We start from the raw sequence: 23939 nt of genomic DNA on the forward strand, positions 1-23939 counted from the left end.
CAACTCTTCATTTGTTCAACCTTCTTTAAGATTTATAACTATCATGTTAAAGTTGTTTCCTGTGAGTCGGGTAAAATTTGAAGTATTTCCTCTTTTGGTAAAACGTCAATAATAAGCAAATTATTTGAGGTTAAATGTTTGGAATGGACAAAACACAAGTTAATTCTGCGAACATTCATGATAGTGGTCTTCTGAGTGCTAGTTACATTAAATAGAAAACAAGCTCCAAGTTGTGCCTTGTGGCGATTGAGGTGATTTGGCGTTATAAAGGAAAAAATGCCAATGCTCATGTTAAGTCAAGAAATAGAGCAACACGCTTCTGAGGAGGAAAAAGATTGTTGTTCAAGCGATAATAGTGGCACTGCATGCGAATCAACACCCAGCCCTAAAGCTAGTAGGGCATCGTCATTATATACATCATTTCAAAGAGTAGAGCTCAAAACGTCACGTCTGACGCCGATAGTCGATTTCGAGAAGGATCATGAAGTTTTGCAACTAATAAACCGAACTCTAAACAGATCTAGAAGGATGATAGTATTGACTGGGGCAGGCATATCATGTAATGCAGGCATTCCAGATTTTAGATCTTCAACAGGGCTTTACGATTTGGTGAAAAAACAATTTCCCGAACTTTCAATAAGATCTGGCCAAGAGATGTTCGATATTTCTTTGTTTAGAGATGAACAAAAGATATCTGTATTTGCTGCATTTATGGAAAAACTTTATTCCAGTGTTAAGTTAGCACAGCCCACAAAGACGCATAGATTCATAGCACATCTGAAAGACAGGAGCAAACTCTTGCGGTGCTATACACAAAACATTGATGGTTTAGAAGAAATCCTAGGATTAGCGATGTCTAATAATCGAACAGAACCTAACGAAAGTTTGAACTCGCATTGGAAGAATTGTGATGTTATACAATTACATGGAGATCTAAACACATTAGCATGCACAAGTTGCTTCCATGTATTTTCCTGGAATAGATTTTGGTCTCGCTCACTTAGAAGAGGTGAATTACCAACTTGCCCATCGTGTGAGGAAAAAAATCAAAGAAGATCAAGAGAAGGCAAAAGGAATATTCAGTGTGCGGGATTTTTGAGACCTAACATTGTTTTATATGGTGAAAATCATCCTTCCTGCGAATCTATTGCTCAGGGTTTGAATTTCGATATACTTAGGGGTAGACCAGATTTTTTCATTATTATGGGCACAAGCTTAAAAGTGGATGGTGTAAGAAGGCTAGTAAAACAGATAAGTAAACAGGTCCATGAACGCGGTGGTATTGTACTTCTAGTCAACAAAACAACAATAGGAGAATCTTCATGGCATGGCATAATAGATTACCAACTGATGTGTGATTGCGATACTTGGGTATCATATCTCGAAAGTCAGATACCAGATTTTTTCAAGACACAAGAACAAGTAGAGAAACTAAGGCAGCTAAAGAGAGAAGCCAGTGATCTTAGAAAAAAAAGACTTGAGGAACAAAGGAATAGCGATAAAAACAATAATGCATTAAAAACTCCCCCACAAACACCAATCAAAGTTGAGGATGCTAAATCTGAAAAAATTGGGAAGCTCGATAGTGCTATGAACAAGGTGAAAAGAAAACTTATGACTTCCGACTCTCGATATGATGGTAAATCACCCTATAAAAGAACAGTCACAATGGCACTAAAGAAAGAGCAAAAAATAGCTGAAAATAGCTGAAAATAGCTAAGTTATATTCCCCTCTTACATACTACATATAAGTTTGTCTATTTGGCCCCCGACTTTTAAATTGCATCTAATTTTTTTTTTTATTTAGCCCACCTTGTGTATGTGAAAAGTTGTTGAAATTCCTTGAGTCTATAATTGTGGACATGTCAGAAACGCAAACAACAGTCGTAGAAAACCTCAAAGCTAAACGAATAACCGTATGCCACTACTCCACTGATGTCCTCGAAACGTCAAAAATCTGAAAAGTTCAGAGATAGCCATTTGAAGCAAAAATACAATCTTATCCATTTGTTACCATCGTTAGAGGCACCTGCATTATCTGCCCTGTACCTAAAAAGTTTTTTAAATGCTACCAAGAAGTATGAATTATGTTTACCATCAAGTATAGTTGATTCTGATGCCAAATTTTGTGGCAAATGTGGTTGCGTAAGAATCTCAAATTTCAATACAAAGATGTGGATTGACGAAGATACAGCTGACAAGACAGGTTCAAATCAAAGAACTCTTATATACTTGTGTCTGAACTGTGGAAGAAAAGCCAAGTTTCCATTAATTTGTGAACCTCAAGAAGATGAAGTTAATCAACAGGAAAACTCTAATAATGCAGGTTTTGTAGCTAATTGGCCCAAGTCAGTAGAGAAAAAAGATGTGAACAAAGTCTTGAAGAAAAATACAGCGAAGGAACGTGCTAAGAAGAGGAAATCGAGTACATTGTCAAGCATGCTTGCTGAGAAAAGTGAGAGTCAGAAGAAAAAAACGTTATCTTCGTTAAACTTGGAATCTTTTATGGAACATGACTAAAATAACTAGTACCTACGCTATTATGGAGAGTTGAGAGCAGTGACAAGACTTGTGACTGCCTTTGAGGCGTCAGGCTTTACTGAATGAGAACTATCCGACGTGCTGATGGCACTATTTAGTGATGATGTTGAGGCCATTGTCTTCATCCCGGGACGTGGTTCGTCTGATGACCCTGACAAAGAGCCTCTTGTAACTGCAAGACTTTTGCTGTTTCCAATAGTCTCATTTACGTCAGTCTTTTGAGAGGTTTTACCTTCTTCCTCAGTGTCAAACTCAATTTTCCTAATACAAACGTTTGTCCACATCCTTCTGCGGTAATTACCCTTTGTGCCGTCCAGGTTCAAGTCATAAACCCATTTTGTATCGTGATCAACGTCAACGTACTCTATAAAACCTCTCTCAAGCCATTCTGTGGGGTCCAAATCGAGAGCCCATGTTGTGTTATCTATCCAGTCCCATGATATAGGCGCCTTGACATCTTCTAAAAGTGGTATACAATTGTCCTCGATTTTCAGTTCCTTGATTCTCAAATCTGAAAATAATGTGTAATCATCGCTTGAGTAACCTATCGTCACCCAACCTTTTTCCTTCCTTTTGAATTTTTGAATTTCATAAATGGCAACCATTCGGTGCTCTCTAGGTTCGGTATAGTTTAGCTGTTTCTCGATAGCACTTTCACATTTATTGGTCAACGTTAATAATTTGAGTCGTGTCTCCTCTGAATATATTCCTGTGAAAACTTGTTCCCTATTCTTAGGGTGCATTATGATAGCGAACGACCAACCCACTACCAGCAGGATTTCTTTAACAGGCACAAATTTAATGATTGATTCTATGGTAAAGATGTTTATTATCGCAAAAAGTAGCAGAAGTACGTATATGAATGCTGATATTGGTTCATTGACAAAAAAAGCAAACTTAACAAGTATGGAATGAATGCAATCATATATTCTAACATATATTAGCAAATGATTCTGTAGATCAGTCAAATTCAGAACAAATTCTTGGCTCAATTCTGGAACTGGTTTCGGCACTTCAGCTTTTCTTAAGGGTGGCCCCTGTGCAGGTACTGGATTGGCTTTCAGTAAGGGAGAGTAATTGGGTTTATGAATATATAAATACTCAGGTACCATAACCCCGAAGAGTAAATAGAAGATGGGTATTGCAGTTACCGTTGGTATAGGCTTTAAAACGATATATGTGTAAAGAAAAATCATTGAAATAGTATAAGCCGGATTTTTCCAATCGAATATTCTTATTATCTCATTTATAACTGTGAAAGGTAAACTCAGTCTTGAATTCATCAAAATAAAATTTCGACTCATAATTTGAACAGATAAACTTGGTCTATCTTTAGCGGCTGCCATTCTGTTCTCTATATTATCAACAGCCATCTCCGATGATGGTGATAGGGCCATCTTGATTATCTTTTCTATTAGAGTCTCTGTCATTGCCTTCTGCAGCCCAGAGCTGGAAAGTGGATTAGAGGAAGCACCATTCGCACTTCCTGCTGATCTCGAGTTATCACCCTTGTGGATCTTGCCATCCTTCATGGGGCTGCTCGTTTGTATCGTATCGGATCCTATGCTTGAACGTTTTGATGAAGTATTAGTCAATTCACTAGTCTTTGCTCCCTCATTCCAAAAGAAGCTAGTCACGGACTCCATCCTCCCGAAGAAAACTAATCACTGAGCAAACTGAGCTACTGCTATGATAGATACAGCTCCAATATCGTTTCTATTCAAGTAGGACCTAGTTTTATGTTTAGGGTCGCAGTGACAGGAGCACTTACTTTATTAGGTTTCCCGAAAATTAATGTTGAAGTTTTAATACGACTTCGGGAGTAAGTAAAGACAAAAGCAGTTCCAATGGTGTTATGGGAAACCATGAGATGTTAGAAATTGTCCCTGCTCCTCAAGATTATATTAGCGATGTTGTGCTTTTGGCGGACAGGTCTCTTATTGTCGTGACTTCTTGGGATGGCTCAATGACATTATATGAGTATGATGTGGGTAGAATTACTCTGAAGGAACGGTTGACTCATAGATTCGCACTAACAAGTTGCTGTTACGTTGAATCACTGCATAAATTATATGTTGGAACTGTTCAGGGAGAAATATTGGAGGCTGATTTAGATTCCAAAAGGTTCTGTCCTGTAGCAAATAACAAAGCGGAGTTAGGGATATCAAGTATATGTCGCTATCGTAAATCTATAATATTCGGATCATGGGATGGCCTACTTCAGGTCATTGATTGCAGTACCAATCTAATCACGACACAACAGAGCTTACCAAAAGGATCGAAAGTACTGTCTATGGATGCGAACGATAGTAAGCTAATAGTTGCTACAACTGGTAACAAGACGATATGTTTTGAACTACCTTTGAATGGTAGCAATGGGTTTGAGGTCGAATCCGGTTTAAAATATCAGGCCAGAAGAGTGAAATTGACGCCGGAAGGTGATGGTTACGTTTCAAGTTCCCTGGACGGTCGCGTTGCAGTTGAATATTTCAACGATAGCGCACGGAAATTTGCCTTTCGATGTCATAGAATGAACCTTGTGGATATCAATTTTGTGTTTCCTGTCAATGCGCTAGGTTTTGTGCCCAATAAGCCGCTTCTATATACCGGTGGATCTGATGGTAACGTATCTTGCTGGAACATAGTCTCACGCAAGAAGATAGAGCAGTTGCCCAAGTTCAATGAGAACGGCGTCGTTCAATTGGCATGTAGCGACAAGATATTAGTTGTGGCGACATCTGATGATTCTTTCAAGACAAATGCTGTGATAAATGAAGATTTAACTCAATTACAACCAAGTAGACTGTATATTTTGTATCTATAAAATATGAATTAATTTTGCTTTTTAACCTTTTTGACCATCTTTTGTTTCTTTTGAACCCTTTTCCTCTTTTGAATACTATCAAATGCTGTCGAATCATCAACAGATCTAAAATCCAAATCTAGTGCGAAAAGGCAATCCTGCAAAGATTCCACTTCACTCTGCAAAACTCTGTCAACCATTAATTGCCGTAGGTTTTCAATATCACAATACGATTCATGGTCCGGGCAGACTTCACGAAAGGCGTGCGTTGGATAATTACTTAGACGTGCTTCAACACATATTTCCCATAATTTGAGGCATTTTTTTGTAACACGACTAGATTTAAGTAGTTCTATGGATTTTTGTGCAATCATGAATAGTTCCTTTTCCCTTTCTAATCCTTTGATAGTCTTTGCATTCGACTTTTGTAAAAACAAGCATAATATTTGAATCAGTAGAACACCTTCCAATGGCAATTGAGCATCTCTATAACAATCGTAGGAGCTCACAATTACTTCTTCGCCTTCAAACAAATCAAAGAATTGCCGTCTCTCCTTCATTATGTCAAGCAAAGCCTCTATTAACTCTGCATCCACGTTGAAGTATTGAGTAATTTTTTGTAAGATAAGCGACAATGGTAGCTCTGCAAAATCGTACTTGGAACCATCCCATTCAACATATCCGTATCTTCTCAGAAGTTCTGCATTTGGATGATCCCCATATATATTGTATACCTGCGCACCCTTCTGTATCTCAGCTGTAGCTGACATTTTCAAGTTCTCGATATCATATGTCAAATTCGCATTGCATTTTTTTGTGTCTGAGTTCAATGTATCAGCCAGCGGTATCATTGACTTCATGTAGCCGTCATTTTTGACATTTGACGATTGATTTTCCTCAACTAGTTCTTTGTCTTCAGTAATAGCATTCTCTACATCAAAAGAGTATGACATGATCACACTTGCGACGTATAAAAAGTCTTCCCACGTAAAGCCACCTATTTCTTCAGCGAATTCACCTGAAAACTCCGTCACATAGCCCTTGATTCTATCAAACATTTCTCTGGCATCGTTCTTTCCCACACGATCGACTATAAGGGACGGTCTTAGAAGCTCCAATTCTTCGTCAGGCCAGTAAATAAGTGTCTGCAGACATCCTCTTTCTGGAAGTATCGAAAAATAGTCCCACCAACGGCTTTTCTCCTTCAAAGCATTCATCTCGTAGAGAAGACACAGCACCAGACCTTCCCAGTGACCCATTTCTTCCAGCAAAACTTTACCAATTTCGGGGTACGTTTCACCGAGCTTCGAAGTAGCCACGTTCAAAATTGACCCTCTTGGAATCTCAAACAGTATTTCTTTCGCTTGAACATTATCTGTGGTCACTACACATCTGCCCTCATTCACTTTTCTTCTATCTTCGACGCTCACCTTTGGAGATATTTTCACAAGCCCGACTTCATTCAACCATTGTAAAAACTTCGTCGTTGCTTCCCCAAACGCATCCATTTTCACCTTCATTAAAACGGCTCCACTAGAGATGCACACATTTACAATTCTGTTGTCGTCTTCGATCAATATTTGAAATTTTTCAGCTCATCGCATTCGCTATCTTTGTTGACGGTCTCGAACAAAAATCAGTAGAACTTTCCAGAATATAAAGCCACACAGGTATATAAAAAGGGTGATCATTTAAGTATTGGGATTGCAAAGGACATCGCACGACTAGTACCATAACTTGAACAGTGTTAAGGAAGTAGTAAGATGAGTGCTGATGAATATAAACAACAGGGTAACGCTGCGTTTGCTGCCAAGGATTACGAAAAGGCAGTAGAGCTCTTCTCAAAGGGTATTGAGGTCTCTGAACCGGCAAATCATGTTTTGTATTCCAACAGATCAGCTTGTTTTGCGTCGATGAAAAAGTTCGCTGAAGCTCTAAAGGATGCGGAAGAATGTGTTAAGATCAATCCAAGTTGGTCCAAAGGTTACAATAGAGTTGGAGCCGCACGGTTTGGTCTTGGTAACTTGGACGAAGCAGAAAAGAGTTTTGAGAGAGCGCTCGAGTTGGATTCAAGTAACAAGGCAGCAAAGGATGGACTACAGCAAGTACAGCAGGCAAAATCTCCCAAGCAGCAGATGCCTGATTTGGGGCTAGGCCAGATGTTCAGCGATCCAAACATGATTGAGAAGTTGAAGGCTAATCCTAAAACTGCAGATATGATGAAGGATCCGCAGTTGGTTGCCAAAGTCACGCAGTTGAAAAATAATCCGCAAGCATTGAGCCAGGACCTGTTTAGCGATCCAAGATTAATGACTATCATGGCTACATTGATGGGTATTGATTTGAACATGAACCCTGGTGAAGAACCAAAAAAAGAGGAGCCTAAGAAGGAAGAAGTACAGAAGGAAGCAGCAAAGGAGAGCGAACCAAAGCAAGAGGAAACCTCGAAGGAATCAGAACTAGAACCGGAGGCAATGGAAGTGGATGATAAAGGAACACAAGTCGAAGCGGAAGAGGCGAAATCTGAAGGTAACAAATTGTACAAGGCACGTAAATTTGACGAGGCTATCGAACAGTATCAAAGAGCTTGGGATTTGCACAAAGATATTACCTACTTGAATAACAGAGCCGCTGCTGAATACGAAAAGGGCGACTATGAAACTGCTATAGCCACTTTGAATACGGCTGTTGAGCAAGGAAGAGAATCAAGGGCAGACTATAAAGTTATTGCAAAATCTTTTGCACGTATTGGTAACGCCTACCACAAAATGAATGACTTTAAAAAATCAATAGATTATTACCAGAAATCGCTTACGGAATTCAGAAATGCGGATGTTTTGACCAAATTAAGAAATACGGAAAAGGAACTTAAGAAACAAGAAGCAGAAGCATATATTGATCCAGAAAAGGCAGAAGAGGCCCGTTTGGAAGGTAGAGACTTTTTCACGAAAGCCGATTGGCCTAATGCTGTTAAAGCATACACTGAAATGATTAAGAGAGCCCCAGAAGACGCAAGAGGTTATTCCAACAGGGCCGCTGCATTAGCCAAACTTATGTCATTTCCTGAAGCAATTGCTGATTGTGACAGAGCAATACAAAAAGATCCAAATTTTATTAAAGCTTACATCAGAAAGGCTTCTGCTCAAATTGCTGTCAAGGAATATGCTGCAGCCATAGAAACTTTGGAAGAAGCGCGTGGGAAGGACAAGGAATTGTATAATGGTGCTAATTCAAAAGAAATAGAACAATTATATTACAAAGCAAATTCTCAAAGGTTCCAGCCGAGCGATGCAAACGAAAGTCCAGAAGAGACCTATCAAAGAGCAATGAAGGACCCGGAAGTTGCAAAGATCATGCAAGATCCTGTAATGCAAAGTATTTTACAGCAAGCTCAACAAAACCCCGCAGCTCTTCAAGAACATATGCAAAATCCAGATGTCTTCAAGAAAATTCAAACTTTGATCGCTGCTGGCATCATCCGCACAGGTCGCTAGTAAATTGAAACGTATAGTCATATCTTTGACAGTGGAAGTAGATTGTTGTAATAATAAGCACTTCGGACCTTACTCAGAGTATGTATGTAATAAATAGGGAGCAAAGTTTACTCACTCAAGATTACCAAATTCATATTGTTTATTTTTAGAGTTTCTTCCTAGAGTTTCTTTTATACAATTGCTTGTTCTATATACATACCCATACTATTGTTAATGATGTCGTTGCTCCGCCACTTATTTTTCAGGTTCTTCTTCAATCGATTCCCCTTCTTCGTGATTGGGCTTGACAAATAATTTCTTTTTCTCATCAACAAAAACCTCGACTGTCTCACCATTTCTTATTTGACCTTTCAACAAATATGTGGCCATTGGATTCAAAACACTTTTATGAATCAACCTGTTTAATGGCCTAGCACCGTAGGATGGATCATACCCATGATCAGTCAACCAATCTTTTGCCTCATTAGTTAACACTAATTTCATCCTTTTTTCATTCAACCTTTCTTGAATTTCTTCAATCCTGATATCCACAATCGACCTTAAAACTACCTTCGATAACCTGTTAAACACTACAATATCATCAATACGGTTGATAAATTCAGGTGGATATAGTCGTTTCATGGCATCAATGACATTATTCTTTGACTTTGTACTCACTTTACCATCATCTCCAAGCTCTTTGTCAGCAAGTAGAATATCCTGGCCAACATTTGATGTCATCACAATGATTGTATTGCGGAAATCAACAATATGCCCAGTGGAATCTGTTAATTTACCTTCATCCAAAACTTGTAATAGAATCTTACACACGTCTGGATGAGCCTTTTCAAATTCGTCGAATAACACAACAGCATAAGGCTTTCTTCTGACTGCCTCTGTTAGTTGACCGCCAGACTCACTCATGACATAACCCGGTGGCGCACCAATTAAGCGCGAAACGGTGTGCTTTTCCTGAAATTCAGACATATCAAATCTAATCACATTGGATTCGTTATCAAACAAAAATTCTGCTAATGCTTTCGTCAACTCAGTCTTACCTGTACCAGTAGGACCTAAAAACATAAAACTTGCAATAGGCCTCTTTTCACTCGTCAAACCAGCTCTTTGCAATCTAACTGCATCACTAATCACTGAAATTGCTTCATCTTGTCCCACGACTCTTTCTTTTAAAGAGTTCTCCATGAACAGTAAGCGATCCTTATCACCCTTCATGACAGTCTCAGTTGGTATACCTGTCATCTTAGCGACTACTTTTGATATATCATCTGAGGTGACAGAATCGTGCAACAGATTTTGCCTCTCGGAATCACTTGAATTTTCATTTGATTCGACTTTTCTTTCTAATTCGGGGATCTTTGCATAGCGCAGTTCAGACGCTTTGGTATAATCACCTTCTCTTTGAGCTTTTTCTAACTCAATTCTAGCTTGCTCCAAATCGGCTTTGCTATTTTTGATAGATTCAATTTCTGCTTTTTCTTCATCCCAAATTTTTGTGAGCCTACTTAACTCATCATTTTTCAAATCCAGATCTTTCTGTAGCGCTTCTCTTCTTTCCACACTAACTGGATCGGTCTCTTTTTTCAAAGATTCCAATTCAATTTGAATCTTCATGATGGCACGATCTAACTTTTGAATTTCATCTGGTTTTGACTCGTGTTGTAAACGCAAAACAGCGCATGCTTCATCCACCAGATCAATGGCTTTATCGGGTAAAAATCGATCTGTAATATAACGATTTGACAATACCGCTGCACTAACCAAAGCTGTATCTGTAATTCTAACACCGTGATGTACTTCATACCTTTCCTTCAAACCTCTCAAAATAGAGATGGTATCAGACACGGTGGGTTCATTTAGCAGAATCGGTTGAAATCTTCTGGTTAACGCAGGATCTTTTTCGATAATTTTAAACTCATCTAACGTGGTGGCGGAGATACAACGTAATCCTTTAGCTAATTTCGGTTTTAAAATATTTGAAGCATCCATGCTTCCATCGGTTTTACCAAGTCCCAACAACATATGAACCTCATCGATGAATATAATAGTTTGTCCATTCGATTTGTCGATTTCCTCTAGCACCTTTTTCAATCTTTCTTCAAATTCACCTCTGTATTTAGCACCTGCAATTAGCGATCCAAGATCTAACGCCACTAATTCCTTGTCCTTCAGAGAGTCAGGTACCTCACCGGCGACGATTCTTTGAGCTAAACCATCAATTAAAGAGGTTTTACCAACACCAGCACGGCCTATCAAGACGGGATTGTTCTTGGTTCTTCTTGATAGAATTTGGATCGCCCTAGCAATTTCTTCATCTCTGCCAATAACGGGATCAAGTTTACCTTCTTTGGCTAATTTTGTCAAATTCGTACCAAACTGCTCTAATGCTGGCAATTCTTTCTCGCCTTGATTCGGATTCATTCTCATTTGAACATAGTTTCTCTTAAAGGGATGATTTAACTGCTCAAATCTAACATTGGTGGAGAGAGTCTCAGGAACGGTCCAAAGTCGCCTGGAGGTAGTCATAGGCCTCCGAGATTCCAGGATCAACTTGGGAAGATGTACATGAGATGATAAAGCAATTGCTGCTGCTGCTGAGTCGGGACACTCTCTCCGCCCCTTCACTTGGGCAAGCCGGGAACTTAATTGCCTTTCGACAGATGATTTCGGTATTATTCTTAGCATTTTCCCGCTGCAATATTTCTGCAATGGTTCTGCAATTAGGGTTAAGACCTTCTTTTTTCTACAAACAATTACCCCCCCGGCAAATAGAATCACCTCTTATATACCGACTGAGCGGTTTACAGGTTGACTCAGTATCATCTCATCCCCATATTACTCATTTTAGATTGAGTCTTTTCAGGTAACTTCTGGAACTTTCCTGAGAATGACCTTAAAAAAACATTTGTCCGGTATACCACGGATGTGTCCGAGAAGTATTCCCTGGTAATGTAATGCGTAATAGAACAATGATGGTAAAATCGTGCTACATAGGCCTCAAAAGTTTCAGAGCACTATGGGTGTGGTATCTCAATATCATTCCAGTTGTTATTCCTCATAATTGCCATTTTAGTGACAGAATGGTTGAAAATGGATCCGGTAAGAGCGCTTGCAGACTCTTTATTACCGGCCATATTATCGCCTTGAGCAGCTTCTGTTGACTCATCAGTTTCATTTCTTGCGCTTATATCTATCGGCTGAGTGAAGGTGGCGATACCATTGCTTTCCAATTGAACGTTTCTGAATAGATTCCAATCTTCCTCATCATGAAAGTAGTCCCAGTATACGTTGATTCTATTATTTGTATTCCCGAAAGACTTCGAATTTGCATTATCGCCGTATTCATTGGAGGTGCTCCCTCCATTGTTGCCGCCACTGGTGGCGCTTTTGTTTGCATGGTTATCCACCTCCTGTTCATCCGGCGGAGGAAATTCGTCCTGATTCCACTCACTATAAAGAACCTGGTGGGAATCAGCTAAATGGTGATACTGAAAATATGAGTCTCGGTATCCACTCATTTTGTTTTCTCTATTGGTCTTGATTGTTTATGTTTCGTTATGTAAAAATGACTTTCTTGAATCTAGCGGCCTTTTAAGCAATTGAAGCCGAGCTGTCACAAAACTAGAAAATCATAGATACAGGCAAATTTGATCTTAATGAGCAGCAATGATTCCCTCGTATACCAGAATTTCACTCCATATATAAGAGGGAATATCGCATTTTTTTTTTCCTTCTGTATAATGTCTATATGTCTATGTCTCTTATATTTTCATGGGTTTACATAATATTGATAAACGTGAAAACGCAGATAACAGTAACCAAGGTGCTAAATTTCCAGGCGAAACTCATCTTCTCTGGATTTGTGGATAAGTTAAAAATCTGGTGAAGCGAGCTTGCGCCATTGCTTTTCTGAGTACTACTTGTCGTCGAAGTCGCACTGCTGGAGGTTGATGGTCGCGGAAAGAGGGAGCTTGAGAAAAAGTTTTGCATTTGGCCATCACTCTGGAAGTAAGTGTAGTTGTCAAGTGGAGTTGGAAATAAACCATTCTCTTTTAATCTCAGATAGTCCCATTCCGTGGCGTTTTCAGTCTTCCAATTCCAGAATATCCAACCGTTTGATTTCTCAGTGTACGTGGCCAACTGTACTTCTACAAACTGTCTAACGTGATCCTTGAACTCATCTGTCCAATTTGAAACCGGCAATTGTGATTGACATTGTCCAACGGGATCGTAGTCTGTGGTAAAATTCGTAGTTCTATAGTACGAACCATCGTAGCGGGCTCCGATGCCCACGCCGTTTATCCAAAGGGCACAATCTGTCAGAGCAGCTGAGAACTCTCCGATAAGAGCGGGATGGAACGATAGTTCACTCGAAACGGATTCAGCATAGTTCATTATATCAGTGATTCTAGAACTTTGGTTGTTATGCAATTGGAACTCCGTGAAAACCTCGTAATGATGATGATCCACAAGAATACTCGAAGCCTGGAAAGTTATGTTACTAAAATTAGCGTACTGTGCAGTAACATTGTTGTAATCTGGATTTAAATACAAATTCCAATGGCCTATTTCCTTGAATGCATCGTGGATCACAAACGTCGTGTTATCACTATTTATATTGCCTTGCTTGTACAATTCAAAGGCCTTATAGTAATACTCTTTCATTGAATATTCATCCAATCTTGGGCTCAAAGGTTCATTCATAATTTCAATACCTACTACGGAATTAGTCACATTTCTGCTCAAGTAAGTTTCAAAGATTGATTCCCAAATTGCCATGGTCAAATCTCTTGAAGTTTCACTTTTGAGCCAATTTAACTCATTGAATAAATCTCTTTGACCTGAATTATCGAACCCATTTTGAGTGTCGGGAGCACCATGGAGGTCAATCCAAACATCTAACCCATATTTCGCGGCCCAACCTAATGCATTATCCAAGTACCTCAATTGTAATCCATCACTCACATACGGATCTTCAAAAGTTATGCTTCCAAGGTATGTATTTGACGCGCTATCGGTCTTCCATGCCCAGTATCCAATAGGTATTCTAACCAAGTTAAACCCGTCTTCACTTATTTGGCGAAAGTCATCTTCGGTGATCCATGTATTAAAGTGTTCCGCCAGAAGATCTCGTGCTCTGTCATAGCCTAGCGCCTGACTGAGAGTGTACTCATCAACAATATTTGTAGCGTTTCCGCCAGTTGTCTCCGATACTATATTAAATGCTGTATCGTACAAAGATGGAGTAATATATGGTTCAGTGGTAAGCCAACCTCCAATTGAAATACCCTTTATGCGTACAGTTGAATTTCCTGAGAAATCTGACTGATCTCTTTTGTGTAATTCTGGTAATCTATCGAAATCCAAGCCATTCACGAAGCTATCATAGATCCAAAGAAGGATCCATATTAAACCTAAATTCACTGAAATAACCATCAATTCCAGTGGAAAGGCAATGCTTAGCCGTAAATAGCATAAACACCTTCCTTTATGTCTTTGTTGATACTGTTTGTGAAACTGTCTCTTAATTCTCAATCGACATAACTCGAAAAAAAATAGGCTTTCATAACACAGCAATCAGGAAGGATGAAACAAACGGAGAAAAGAAACTATACAGGAGTTCGAATACCAGTTTACTGTCGGCGTAACACTTTGTAGAGGTTAGCTGTTGTCTAGTATAGGTTTTGTTTTGCCTCATACTCCCTTTCTTTTTTCATCAATTCGCTATTTGAATAACTAAATGAATGATTGGACTTAGAGCGCTGGTAACTGGTGCTGTGGTCTTTTTTGGGAGGATAGTATTGGCAGACAGTGCTCCATATACTGAGCATGTGGGACACAGGAACAGTACCCTGCTCTCGAACCTGATTAAAGATTTTATTTTAGATCCCCATGGTGATATATGCACTGGTAATACCCTGAATGGAGGATTTATGACGCTGAACAATGGAAACATTACGATTTTAGATAATGGTACAGTGAATGAGCCAATATTTTTGATTCGCTGCTCAAATCTTTCAGAATTTGAAGAGCTTTCTCCGATATTGCAAAATTTTTCCAACTCCCTAAGCAACATATCAACTATTGATGACAGTTCGCTCTATGTGTCGAAAGATCCGTTTGAAAAAAGTGTTTTAATGATTACATTTGCATCTTGCGCCGTATGTATTGGGACATGGATGCTTTACTTGGTGATTATTTTACTACCCGCTGAAAATCACAACGGCAGAAGGTTTTCTGTACAGTTTTATGTCTTATTCACAGCAATTTACGAAGCAGCAATGCTGGGAAAATCTATATCCAATATATTTGAGAAACAATACAGGGAAAATTATCAAGATGCTTTCGAAGTTGAGGTGCATATTTTTAATAGCACTGCATATAGGGTTGGTGAAATTATCAGTAGTCTGATGAATTTTTTAAATTGGATTGCAATTATATTCTACATGTTTCACAGTTATACAAAACTCCGCAAAAATTGGCTGCCGTCAATATTGAGTAACAGAAACGGTTTAATTATACACATTGGGTTGACTTTGACTATAATAGACACAACATTGTTTGCGGTCTCATTGTGGAATAAAACTGCTCAATATGCACTCATGATTTGTTACAAAACTATCGACTACATCATTTACACATTATTTTGCGGACTGACAGTTTATTTCATATCTCACGATTTTTGGTTCGTGGTAGCTCCAAAGAGAGTTAAATCGAACGAACAAATAGGTATAAAAAGTATTCTGCTGTTAATTTGGAAGGATTACCACGAAACAATACCATTACTAGTGTATAATATGACACTATTTGTTTTGTTATATTTTACTTCCCTTTATTTTACTATTCAAAACACGCGAATCGGCCAATGGCGTTATAAAGTTGTCAAATTCTTAAGATTACTTATAACCGTCAGTGTTTGGGGATTAATAGATGTACTAGAAAGAAGAGAATTAATCCTCAGTAGGGAAACAATCTTAGGAAGAAAAATCCATAACAATGATGAATATTTCTTTGATCCAAGATTACCATGCAGTCTTTCAGCGTCACAGGACGATTCTAAAAGTAGGCTGAGTAGATCGCGTTCAGAAAACTCCCTCAATGATGTGGAGGAAAATACAGGTCGTCCTCAGAAAGTTCAAAGCAGTTCAAGTTCATTGTCAGTTTTTGTACGTCCACTAAGAGTTTGGAAATCTCAGGTGCGAAGAGCCAGAAATTTAAAAAACTACAGCAGAGCTAAAAACCACAGACTGTTGGACACGTTGACGGGCAAAAAAGATAAGTACGCTGGATATAAGTCTAAGGGTAAAAATCAAGATAAAAGCCCGTCCCACAGCGAAAGAGTCATTTCTTCGGACTCTACACAGCATCATGCTATTTTTACCAATCATGACAAAAATGCACAAGACGTTAATGAACAGGCTAGTGTAGAAACAGAACTGGCAAGAAACTATATTTACGATTATAATAATGACTCTTAGAATGTGTAAATATCTACCGGCAAGAGTATATCCAAAATAGGTTACTGCTCGAGAGCTGTGTGAGGGCTCACGCTATTTGAAGTTTGTTTAGTTTTCGGAATTAGTTCGGAAAGATGACCAGACAATGTCATAAAAAAACAGGTTGTCTTTCAGATGTAGAGATGTAGGTCAGTGCTTGTTTCCCAAATGTAAAGCGCGCAATTATTTTTTATTTCATTACATGAAAAATCAAGGACTTGTATATCTCTTTAACTTAGCATGTCACATTCACTATCAACATCCAACCAGAGCAGCTTCAAGAGCTTGGATAAGGCTAATTGTCTTAATATCTAGACGTCGTATCCAGGTTGATGCTGTCGACGGTAATTTGTCCTTAAAACACGTTCAACTTTGAATTTTCAAGATGTGATTTACAAGGTATCGGAAGAGACTATTGTAATAAAATAAAGAGTCAATTCAAAAGAATGGAAACGTAGAATGAACCCTCAAAAACTATTGTACCTTAAGACAAAAGCAGGATTGAGCTGACACCAACGGAAATAAAAACGACTTTTTGGAGCATTGAACCAGGAGCAGGCTAATTGGAAAGAATGTTTTATCAGGAGTTGTGGATAGTAACTTGGTTAGTATTTGAAAAGAATGTTTTCTTCGGCGTTGTGGATAGTAACTTGGTTTGACATTGATGATAATACTATGATATTCAATTATAGAGATACATAATTCCTTGATTTCTCTATGATGAATTGAAACGGGCAAGAGGATACAACCATACTATAGCTATATGGCATTACTTGATAGAGGAGCTGCAAAGGACACAGGGTCTGACTAGACACTGTTAAGAACTGCTTATAGAACGAAGCCACAGATAGTTCCTTCATTTCAAGTTCGTATGGATATAAAGTAATACCCCTCCTGTAATCAAAATTAATAAGCGCAAGTGGTTTAGTGGTAAAATCCAACGTTGCCATCGTTGGGCCCCCGGTTCGATTCCGGGCTTGCGCATTTTTGTATTTTTAGTCTGCGGAAGTACGAATTTTGAGATGTTTTCGGCTTAAGATGAGTTGAAAATGCCTACATAAGACCTCTCAGATACAGTCCGACTATACTGTTCTGAAGAGACATCTAAGCCAGTTCTTTTACAGCTTTTTCAATTTTCGGAACTTTTCAGTATTTGCACTTCATTTCCAGGGTCGTGGAGAAGAAAAGACCAAAGAGTTTTCATTATCACATCACTTTTACGCTTATCAAAAGAAAACTTGAGAAACTAATACCCGTGGGATTTTTTTCTGTTATTTTGTCTCAACATGGTACACTTCAAGTTAAACTCTTTATTGTCAATAGGACTCAGTGCTGCTTACTTGTTCTCCCTGATGGGATTACCTGAGGTGAGCTGTAAGAATATTGCGGATTTAACCCCTTATAAGGACGAAAATGGTAAAATACATTTGATGGTGGATGAAAATCATTTGGGAAAGAGAGACGCTGTTAGGCCACTACTAGCCCTTGAAGACATTATTAATGGGGAAAAATTACTGTCAAAGAGGGAACCGGTAGATCCCAAGAGTTTTTTTGAGCCGGATGGAGATAACTTCAAAGGTGGCCAAAAAAATTTCGCTGGCGACGTGATGATAATGGATTTGAACTCCAAACTACCAACTTTGAGAGAAATCTCAATTTTCTATGAATATATGAGAAACGATATAGTTTTTTCGCAAAAGTTGGGCGACGACAATGCTGATCTGATCGTGATTGCTCCAAAAAATGATGCTATCTCTAGATTAGGACTCAAGCCATGGCAGTTTCCCAAAAATATTGAAAACATGGAGGATGACGGCGCTTTAGAAGCTGATATTCAAAGTGCTATCGAGAATAACATTCAGGAGTTTGTCAGGTCACACATAGTCGACTATGATGACAGCAAATCAGCTAATTTTGAGGAATTACGTTGCACAATTTTGAAAAGTGTTGCAATGGAGCAATCAAATGATGAAGGCAGTGGTGATATTTTGCTTAAGAAAGAGAACGATCAGTTTTATATTGCTTCAATTAGGGATGAGGAGTTTCATTTAGTGGAGAAGGTCGAAACTGGAGCTAATGGCGTCATTTTGATCGTTGACACTTGCTTAGTTTTCCCTCAAAATGTTTGATGACTATATGAGCGCACGAATACATAAATAATATTATTATAGTGGTAAATATATAATAAACAGAAACTAGAAGAATAGGTAAATAAGTAATAGTAGGAATAGGAATTTTTATTTTGTTTTTAGGTATTTTAATATTCATTTTTTTGTAATTCGACAATAGAAATTATACCCATCAATATCGCAAAATCGATTTGAATTATGGGTATATTGTTTTGATTATTAATTAGCTCAACTAATTATTATGATTTTATTACACGCCAATAAAGCACTGTCAGCTTCAGCTTCATCTTAATGCTGATTATCATCATTCTCATCATAGCTCCTCCTCTTCATACTCGGTTTCACCATCATCAATATATTTCACTGCTGATTCATCAAGCCTAATTAAGGCACAGCAAGTTTGTGCTTCACTTATGCAATAATCAATTAGCTGTGATCTAATTTCGAAATTTACACCATCCCCTTTCTCGGAACCTAACCATATCCTTTCCTCACCAAATAAGTTTTCAACTTTGAGTATTGTTGTAACATCATACTGATTTAACTTCACTGATAACGATTTCAGCATTAAAAAAATCGCTGTAAATCCAATTATTGATAATCTTTCGGTTTTTTTCCCCTTTTCCCTTTTAATTATATTGAATATTGGCATCATTTTCGACCATTTATCACATTGATCTGTTTTCCCTTCCTTAATTAATTTTCTCATTACTGAACAGTAGAGAACTAATTGCTCCTCAAATAAATTCCCCGCATTTGATTCATTACTAATCCTTATCAACTTTGATAACTTATCGCAGCTTTCCTTTGTCGGTACCAAAAGGCAATCTAGCAAGCCAAAAAAATCTGGAATCGATCTCAATAAGCTATTATCAACAAACTTTTCTTTATGAATTTTTTGGCAAGTCTCCTCTAATGGTATAAGTTTTTCATCCTTATCATCCATTATGTCCTCCAAAAGATTGTTCAGCAGTACATTTTTTGTGTAGTTTAGAATATAGGCATTAATTTTTCCAACGAAATCTTTCAATTCCATTTCATTAGTCTCCATAGACAACTCTTTTAGTAACAGTTCATTGCCCAATGTAAAATTTTTTCCAGAACTCATTACATTTGTAATCATATTCCATTCCAAACTGGAATCCAGGAGTCCCTTACTTTTTCGATTTGCATTATCCACTTGAAGTTTGATTTCATTCCATTTTTTATCAACGAACTTTTTTGAAATATAGGTCCAAGGAAACTTCGCTTTTTGCATGTATAATTTTACGGCAAAACATTTTGCCATTTTCGATTCAATTCTCTCCATAGAATTAAATCTATATTTCAATTTATTTATCACGAATGTCTTTTTCAAGGTTTCCTTTAAATGTTGATTGGAATCAAATTGAACAGTATCTTTTACAGGTATCATGGATATTGAATCATTATTAATCGATTTAGCGTCTTTGGACGAAGACAACGATGATGAATGGAATAGATTACCGATAAAATAAAACAGAGTAGCTAACAGTAAACCAATTTTGGTAAGTGCAAAAAGCGATGATTGTAAGTTGATAACACCATTGGAATTTGACAATATGAACCCATTTGTGGGTGAAAACTGGAAAACTGGCATTGCAAATAATGCCCTGGCTGATCCCATGTCACTGTTATCACCAAAACATGTAGCGCCCATTGTTAAAGCTAAGCCACCCATTAAAAATTTTGATGCATAATCATTATTGCTTTCGGCTTCTGCCATATTTAATCCAACTCGCATATCATTAGATGTATCACTGTTGCCGTTGAATGAAAGATCTTCACCACCATTAATATTATTGCGTCCATAGGTATTGTGTTGTTGCTGTTGCTGTTGCTGTTGCTGTTGTTGCTGCTGTTGTGACGAAGGCCTCAAAGAACCTGAATATGGTCGCAAGCTTTCCGGTGTTGGAATATTACTCTTCAATTGTTGATTTTCAAGCTTGTAATTCTCACACGTTTTTTCAAGATATTTGATGTACTCTATCGTTTTCATCAAAATGGAGGCTTTGTTTAATTTCCTGGCAGGCTCTAGTCCGTCCAAATCTTTTGAATCCTGGTTCGAAACTGGTATCCCCGCAAAACCCTTGTATGCAACACGTAATGCTGGCACGATCTCCCTTAACTGAAAAATCTTTTCATTGATACTTGTTCTGTATTTTTTTTCGATAATGTTATGAGAGGTTTTCTCTTTTCTTCTCTTGCCTGTCTTAGTAGTTGTTCCACTGAAAATTTCACTAGAAGGTACGTCTTCAAGTGCCACATCAATGCCAAATTCATCTTTTGCTAAATACTCATCGTTATTGAAATAGGGATCCATCTCATTAGTATTTTCGAACATATTTTGTTCAGAGCTATTTTGAGACGAGTTGGCATTCGAGTTCATGATTACCGGTGAGAACTCAGATTTCACCATATCCTCCGGGCTTGCGAATACACTACTCTGGTCAGGAGTTTCAACCTTTTTCTCGGCTTGCATCACCTCTGTTTGCATTGGTACCCGCTGGTGCTGCTGCTGAGGTTGTGATACACTTGAAAATTGAATTTCACCAGCGTAATCGTTGAAGTTAAATGACGAAGCCCGATCCTGGTGTTGCTGCTGCATTTGTTGCTGAGCTTGAACCTGCTGCTGCTGTATCAGTTCTTGCCTCTGATTTTGTGGCTGTTGCTGGTTCATTTCTCCGTAGGAATGAAAAGATTCCGGTGTAATACTCATATTGTTTGCGTTGAGCTGCTCTACAGGCGCACCTGCGCTATTAGGCGACCACGGGGAAGGATCGTTGCTATTAAACTCACTGCTAGTGTAATAGTAGTCCACATCGCCTGATACTTTACTATTACCGTTAAAATTACTGCTGCCGTTATACTCACCAGTACCATTTAAATTACCACTGAAATTACCATTGTGATTACCATTGCCACTACCGCTGTCATTTGCATTTCTCCACATGCCATCGTCACGCTGGAGCGACTGCAAAAACGCATCTGTACCGTTCATTATTGTAACACACACACGGTAGACGAAGAGGGGGGAATACAGATGATAACAATAACCAATCCAAAACCAAACAAGATCAAACCGAACACGAAAAATATACTTCCTCAAAGAACAAAATACAACCAAAATATGCCAAATAATCGGTTTAAAAATACTTAATCAAATCAACGTAATGTTAATCACTTTTTAAACTTTTATCTTTCGTATGATTAAAATTTACGACAAAGCCAACTTTGCGGGACAAACAGAGAAAAAAATCGGATCAACAGGCGACAAGATAAAGGTCGGGTAAAATCAAACAGTGGCTGCAATATAAGGAATCGATTGAAAATATTGATATCAATTGTGCTGTTGGGAGATGGAGTCAAGTATGTTGTGCGAGCAGGTATCGTAATTATACTATGTAGGTTTATAGATGAATCTCGCGGACAAGGAAGTTCTTATGGCTGGCCTTTGGGCTAGTGGCTTATCTGCCACCGGTTGCGAAGTGGTCCTTGCACGAACAACAATGCTGTTGGTGTGGCTGACAGGGGTCCTGGCCTCACCACGCAGAGTTGTGGCATGCAGTTTGTGATGGTGATCATCACGGTCGTCCCTGTGGTGATTCGACGATTTTATGGCAGGTGATACTCGAATATTGACGTCTGACCTGTTGTTGATGTTCTTGGATTGCAACGGGACTCTGTTGTTTGAGAATCTGAATTGCTCAAGGGCAACAGTGCTGCCGGTGAGAATGCGCGAACATACAGAAATTGGTTCTGTCATGGGCTTTGGATCCCTCTTGATTGTGGATCGCGACTGGCACTCATCGTTATCGTCTTCAAGCTCACTTAAAATTTCAGACAGATCTTCTTCGTCAGGAATTCCGATGTTGAAAGAACTGGGAATTTGAGTTGGCAGCTGTGACTCTGGTATTTCAGTCTGTACGTCCTCTTGCGTACTAGCTAGTGTGAATGCCGCGGACGTAGAAGGAGTGTCTGTAAAAGTCTCAGTTGCGGCAGATTGACTTGTAGAGCCTACTGAAGATGCCTTGAAAAACTTACTAGTCAACAGCTCCACCTTTGAATCCCTATTCAACTTTCTGCGTTTGATGGCAGCATCTATTTTATCAATTTTATCAATTTTATCATTTGTATCATTTCTATCAAACTTTTCAAACTTGTCAAACATGTAACTTTTATCACTTTCTAATATTTTATTGCTTCCCAAGGTTTCTTTTGCAATGGAAGCCGATTGATGCTTTAGCAAAGAACACACGTTATGTTGCTTAGAGTCCATCTTGAAAAATGAGTCTATGGTTTGCAAATCAGATTTTGAACTGAGCTGCAACTTGTGTTCTCTGTTGACCAATAACTTTCGACAGTCATACGGACTCAGCTCACCACGAGATATTCTATAATGCAAATTGTGATCTATATCATCGTCACGAGCAATGATCTTTTTAAAACCATCATTTTTAGCGACGACATTTCCGATACAATTATACAATTCCTCACAATGCAGTAACTGTTCGGGTATCTCATTCAATGTAGCCATTTTACATCTTATGGGACAAAATATTCGTTGATATTGAAAAGCAAAATTCGCCAATTCATATTGTTTAATGAAATCAATTGGTATCTTAAGTTTGCCCTCTCTTTGAATATGGAGCAGTATTTTATCAAGGGTGCCAAATCTAATGACTAATTTCATAGCTGTGATCAAACCTACTTTCGGAATACCGTCAGTATAATCACATCCTGAAAGGCAGACCATTATTCTGATCTCATCTTCAGTCAATTGATACATTGGGAATTTTCTTGGTAGTTTATTAAAATCGTCTCTACAAATCTCAATGCACTCACCAAAATCATTTAATTTTGTGATCAATCTATGACATCCAAATATCAAAAGATCAGAGTCTTCCGAAATTATTCCTTGTATTACATGTTTCTTCTCCAAGTAAACCATCTGGGCGTCTGCTTCAAAAGGAGCAACTATATATCGAATGCCATTCAGCTTGCAGTAGTCTATAATGCATTTGGCCATCTCAGGAGTGATATCAACACTTTTTAAAAAATAGTCCATCGCATTCTTTTTTTCGCCAGACTCCCACAGCTTTTGAGCAATGTTTCTACTCTCAATTCTCTTTGTACGTCTCTTTATCTCTGTGTCCTTTTTAACTCCAATCGAATCTCCATCAAATATTAAATATGGATCAATCTTGAAGGCCTTTAACATACCTATTTTCTTGATGAAAAACTCCAAATACTTGGAAGTAGGTTTATCCATTGACAGTTCCATTGCACATGAACAGGCAGCCCTATGCAACCATGCATAACCGTCAATACCTAGCGTTTGACCCTCATATCTATGTAGCGAAACAGGATTTTGAATTGCTTTCAATTGGGGCAGTAGACCAGATATTCCCATCTTGGGTGCCAATATACTCAAAGAATGGGTAAATTGGGCAACCTCGAC

General features: G+C 38.4%; 13 protein-coding genes and 1 non-coding gene across 14 annotated transcripts; 7 read left to right on the top strand and 7 right to left on the bottom strand.

Moving 5' to 3' along the window:
- Positions 1 to 276: 276 nt before the first annotated feature.
- HST3 (NAD-dependent histone deacetylase HST3) lies at positions 277 to 1710 on the top strand (the record flags this gene model as incomplete). Its single annotated transcript, XM_037290739.1, has 1 exon — positions 277 to 1710. The coding sequence occupies one exon, from the start codon at positions 277 to 279 to the stop codon at positions 1708 to 1710; it is 1434 nt and encodes a 477-aa protein (XP_037146634.1).
- Positions 1711 to 1935: 225 nt separating this feature from the next.
- Positions 1936 to 2520, top strand: SNM1 (Snm1p; the record flags this gene model as incomplete). Its single annotated transcript, XM_037290740.1, has 1 exon — positions 1936 to 2520. One exon carries the CDS (start codon positions 1936 to 1938, stop codon positions 2518 to 2520), a length of 585 nt encoding a protein of 194 aa, XP_037146635.1.
- Positions 2521 to 2540: 20 nt separating this feature from the next.
- On the bottom strand, positions 2541 to 4187 carry PEX29 (Pex29p; the record flags this gene model as incomplete). Its single annotated transcript, XM_037290741.1, has 1 exon — positions 2541 to 4187. One exon carries the CDS (start codon positions 4185 to 4187, stop codon positions 2541 to 2543), a length of 1647 nt encoding a protein of 548 aa, XP_037146636.1.
- A 209-nt stretch (positions 4188 to 4396) lies between these two features.
- BUB3 (Bub3p) lies at positions 4397 to 5365 on the top strand (the record flags this gene model as incomplete). The annotated part of the gene is made up of 1 exon (XM_037290742.1): positions 4397 to 5365. One exon carries the CDS (start codon positions 4397 to 4399, stop codon positions 5363 to 5365), a length of 969 nt encoding a protein of 322 aa, XP_037146637.1.
- Positions 5366 to 5373: 8 nt separating this feature from the next.
- RKM4 (ribosomal lysine N-methyltransferase) lies at positions 5374 to 6864 on the bottom strand (the record flags this gene model as incomplete). Its single annotated transcript, XM_037290743.1, has 1 exon — positions 5374 to 6864. The coding sequence occupies one exon, from the start codon at positions 6862 to 6864 to the stop codon at positions 5374 to 5376; it is 1491 nt and encodes a 496-aa protein (XP_037146638.1).
- A 243-nt stretch (positions 6865 to 7107) lies between these two features.
- On the top strand, positions 7108 to 8838 carry STI1 (Hsp90 cochaperone STI1; the record flags this gene model as incomplete). Its single annotated transcript, XM_037290744.1, has 1 exon — positions 7108 to 8838. The coding sequence occupies one exon, from the start codon at positions 7108 to 7110 to the stop codon at positions 8836 to 8838; it is 1731 nt and encodes a 576-aa protein (XP_037146639.1).
- A 234-nt stretch (positions 8839 to 9072) lies between these two features.
- HSP78 (chaperone ATPase HSP78) lies at positions 9073 to 11520 on the bottom strand (the record flags this gene model as incomplete). The annotated part of the gene is made up of 1 exon (XM_037290745.1): positions 9073 to 11520. The coding sequence occupies one exon, from the start codon at positions 11518 to 11520 to the stop codon at positions 9073 to 9075; it is 2448 nt and encodes an 815-aa protein (XP_037146640.1).
- Positions 11521 to 11849: 329 nt separating this feature from the next.
- Positions 11850 to 12353, bottom strand: SWM1 (Swm1p; the record flags this gene model as incomplete). Its single annotated transcript, XM_037290746.1, has 1 exon — positions 11850 to 12353. The coding sequence occupies one exon, from the start codon at positions 12351 to 12353 to the stop codon at positions 11850 to 11852; it is 504 nt and encodes a 167-aa protein (XP_037146641.1).
- A 259-nt stretch (positions 12354 to 12612) lies between these two features.
- On the bottom strand, positions 12613 to 14271 carry EXG2 (glucan exo-1,3-beta-glucosidase; the record flags this gene model as incomplete). Its single annotated transcript, XM_037290747.1, has 1 exon — positions 12613 to 14271. One exon carries the CDS (start codon positions 14269 to 14271, stop codon positions 12613 to 12615), a length of 1659 nt encoding a protein of 552 aa, XP_037146642.1.
- Positions 14272 to 14579: 308 nt separating this feature from the next.
- Positions 14580 to 16313, top strand: DFG16 (Dfg16p; the record flags this gene model as incomplete). Its single annotated transcript, XM_037290748.1, has 1 exon — positions 14580 to 16313. The coding sequence occupies one exon, from the start codon at positions 14580 to 14582 to the stop codon at positions 16311 to 16313; it is 1734 nt and encodes a 577-aa protein (XP_037146643.1).
- A 931-nt stretch (positions 16314 to 17244) lies between these two features.
- HG535_0Htrna14G lies at positions 17245 to 17315 on the top strand. Its single transcript has one exon. It is a non-coding gene; the product is annotated as a tRNA-Gly (tRNA).
- A 302-nt stretch (positions 17316 to 17617) lies between these two features.
- On the top strand, positions 17618 to 18460 carry HG535_0H02460 (uncharacterized protein; the record flags this gene model as incomplete). The annotated part of the gene is made up of 1 exon (XM_037290749.1): positions 17618 to 18460. One exon carries the CDS (start codon positions 17618 to 17620, stop codon positions 18458 to 18460), a length of 843 nt encoding a protein of 280 aa, XP_037146644.1.
- A 313-nt stretch (positions 18461 to 18773) lies between these two features.
- Positions 18774 to 21479, bottom strand: HMS1 (Hms1p; the record flags this gene model as incomplete). The annotated part of the gene is made up of 1 exon (XM_037290750.1): positions 18774 to 21479. One exon carries the CDS (start codon positions 21477 to 21479, stop codon positions 18774 to 18776), a length of 2706 nt encoding a protein of 901 aa, XP_037146645.1.
- Positions 21480 to 21878: 399 nt separating this feature from the next.
- HG535_0H02480 (exonuclease 1) lies at positions 21879 to 23891 on the bottom strand (the record flags this gene model as incomplete). Its single annotated transcript, XM_037290751.1, has 1 exon — positions 21879 to 23891. The coding sequence occupies one exon, from the start codon at positions 23889 to 23891 to the stop codon at positions 21879 to 21881; it is 2013 nt and encodes a 670-aa protein (XP_037146646.1).
- Positions 23892 to 23939: the final 48 nt, after the last annotated feature.

This window comes from Zygotorulaspora mrakii, chromosome 8 (genome assembly GCF_013402915.1).
Source record: "Zygotorulaspora mrakii chromosome 8, complete sequence".
Classification (NCBI taxonomy): Eukaryota; Fungi; Ascomycota; class Saccharomycetes; order Saccharomycetales; family Saccharomycetaceae; genus Zygotorulaspora; species Zygotorulaspora mrakii.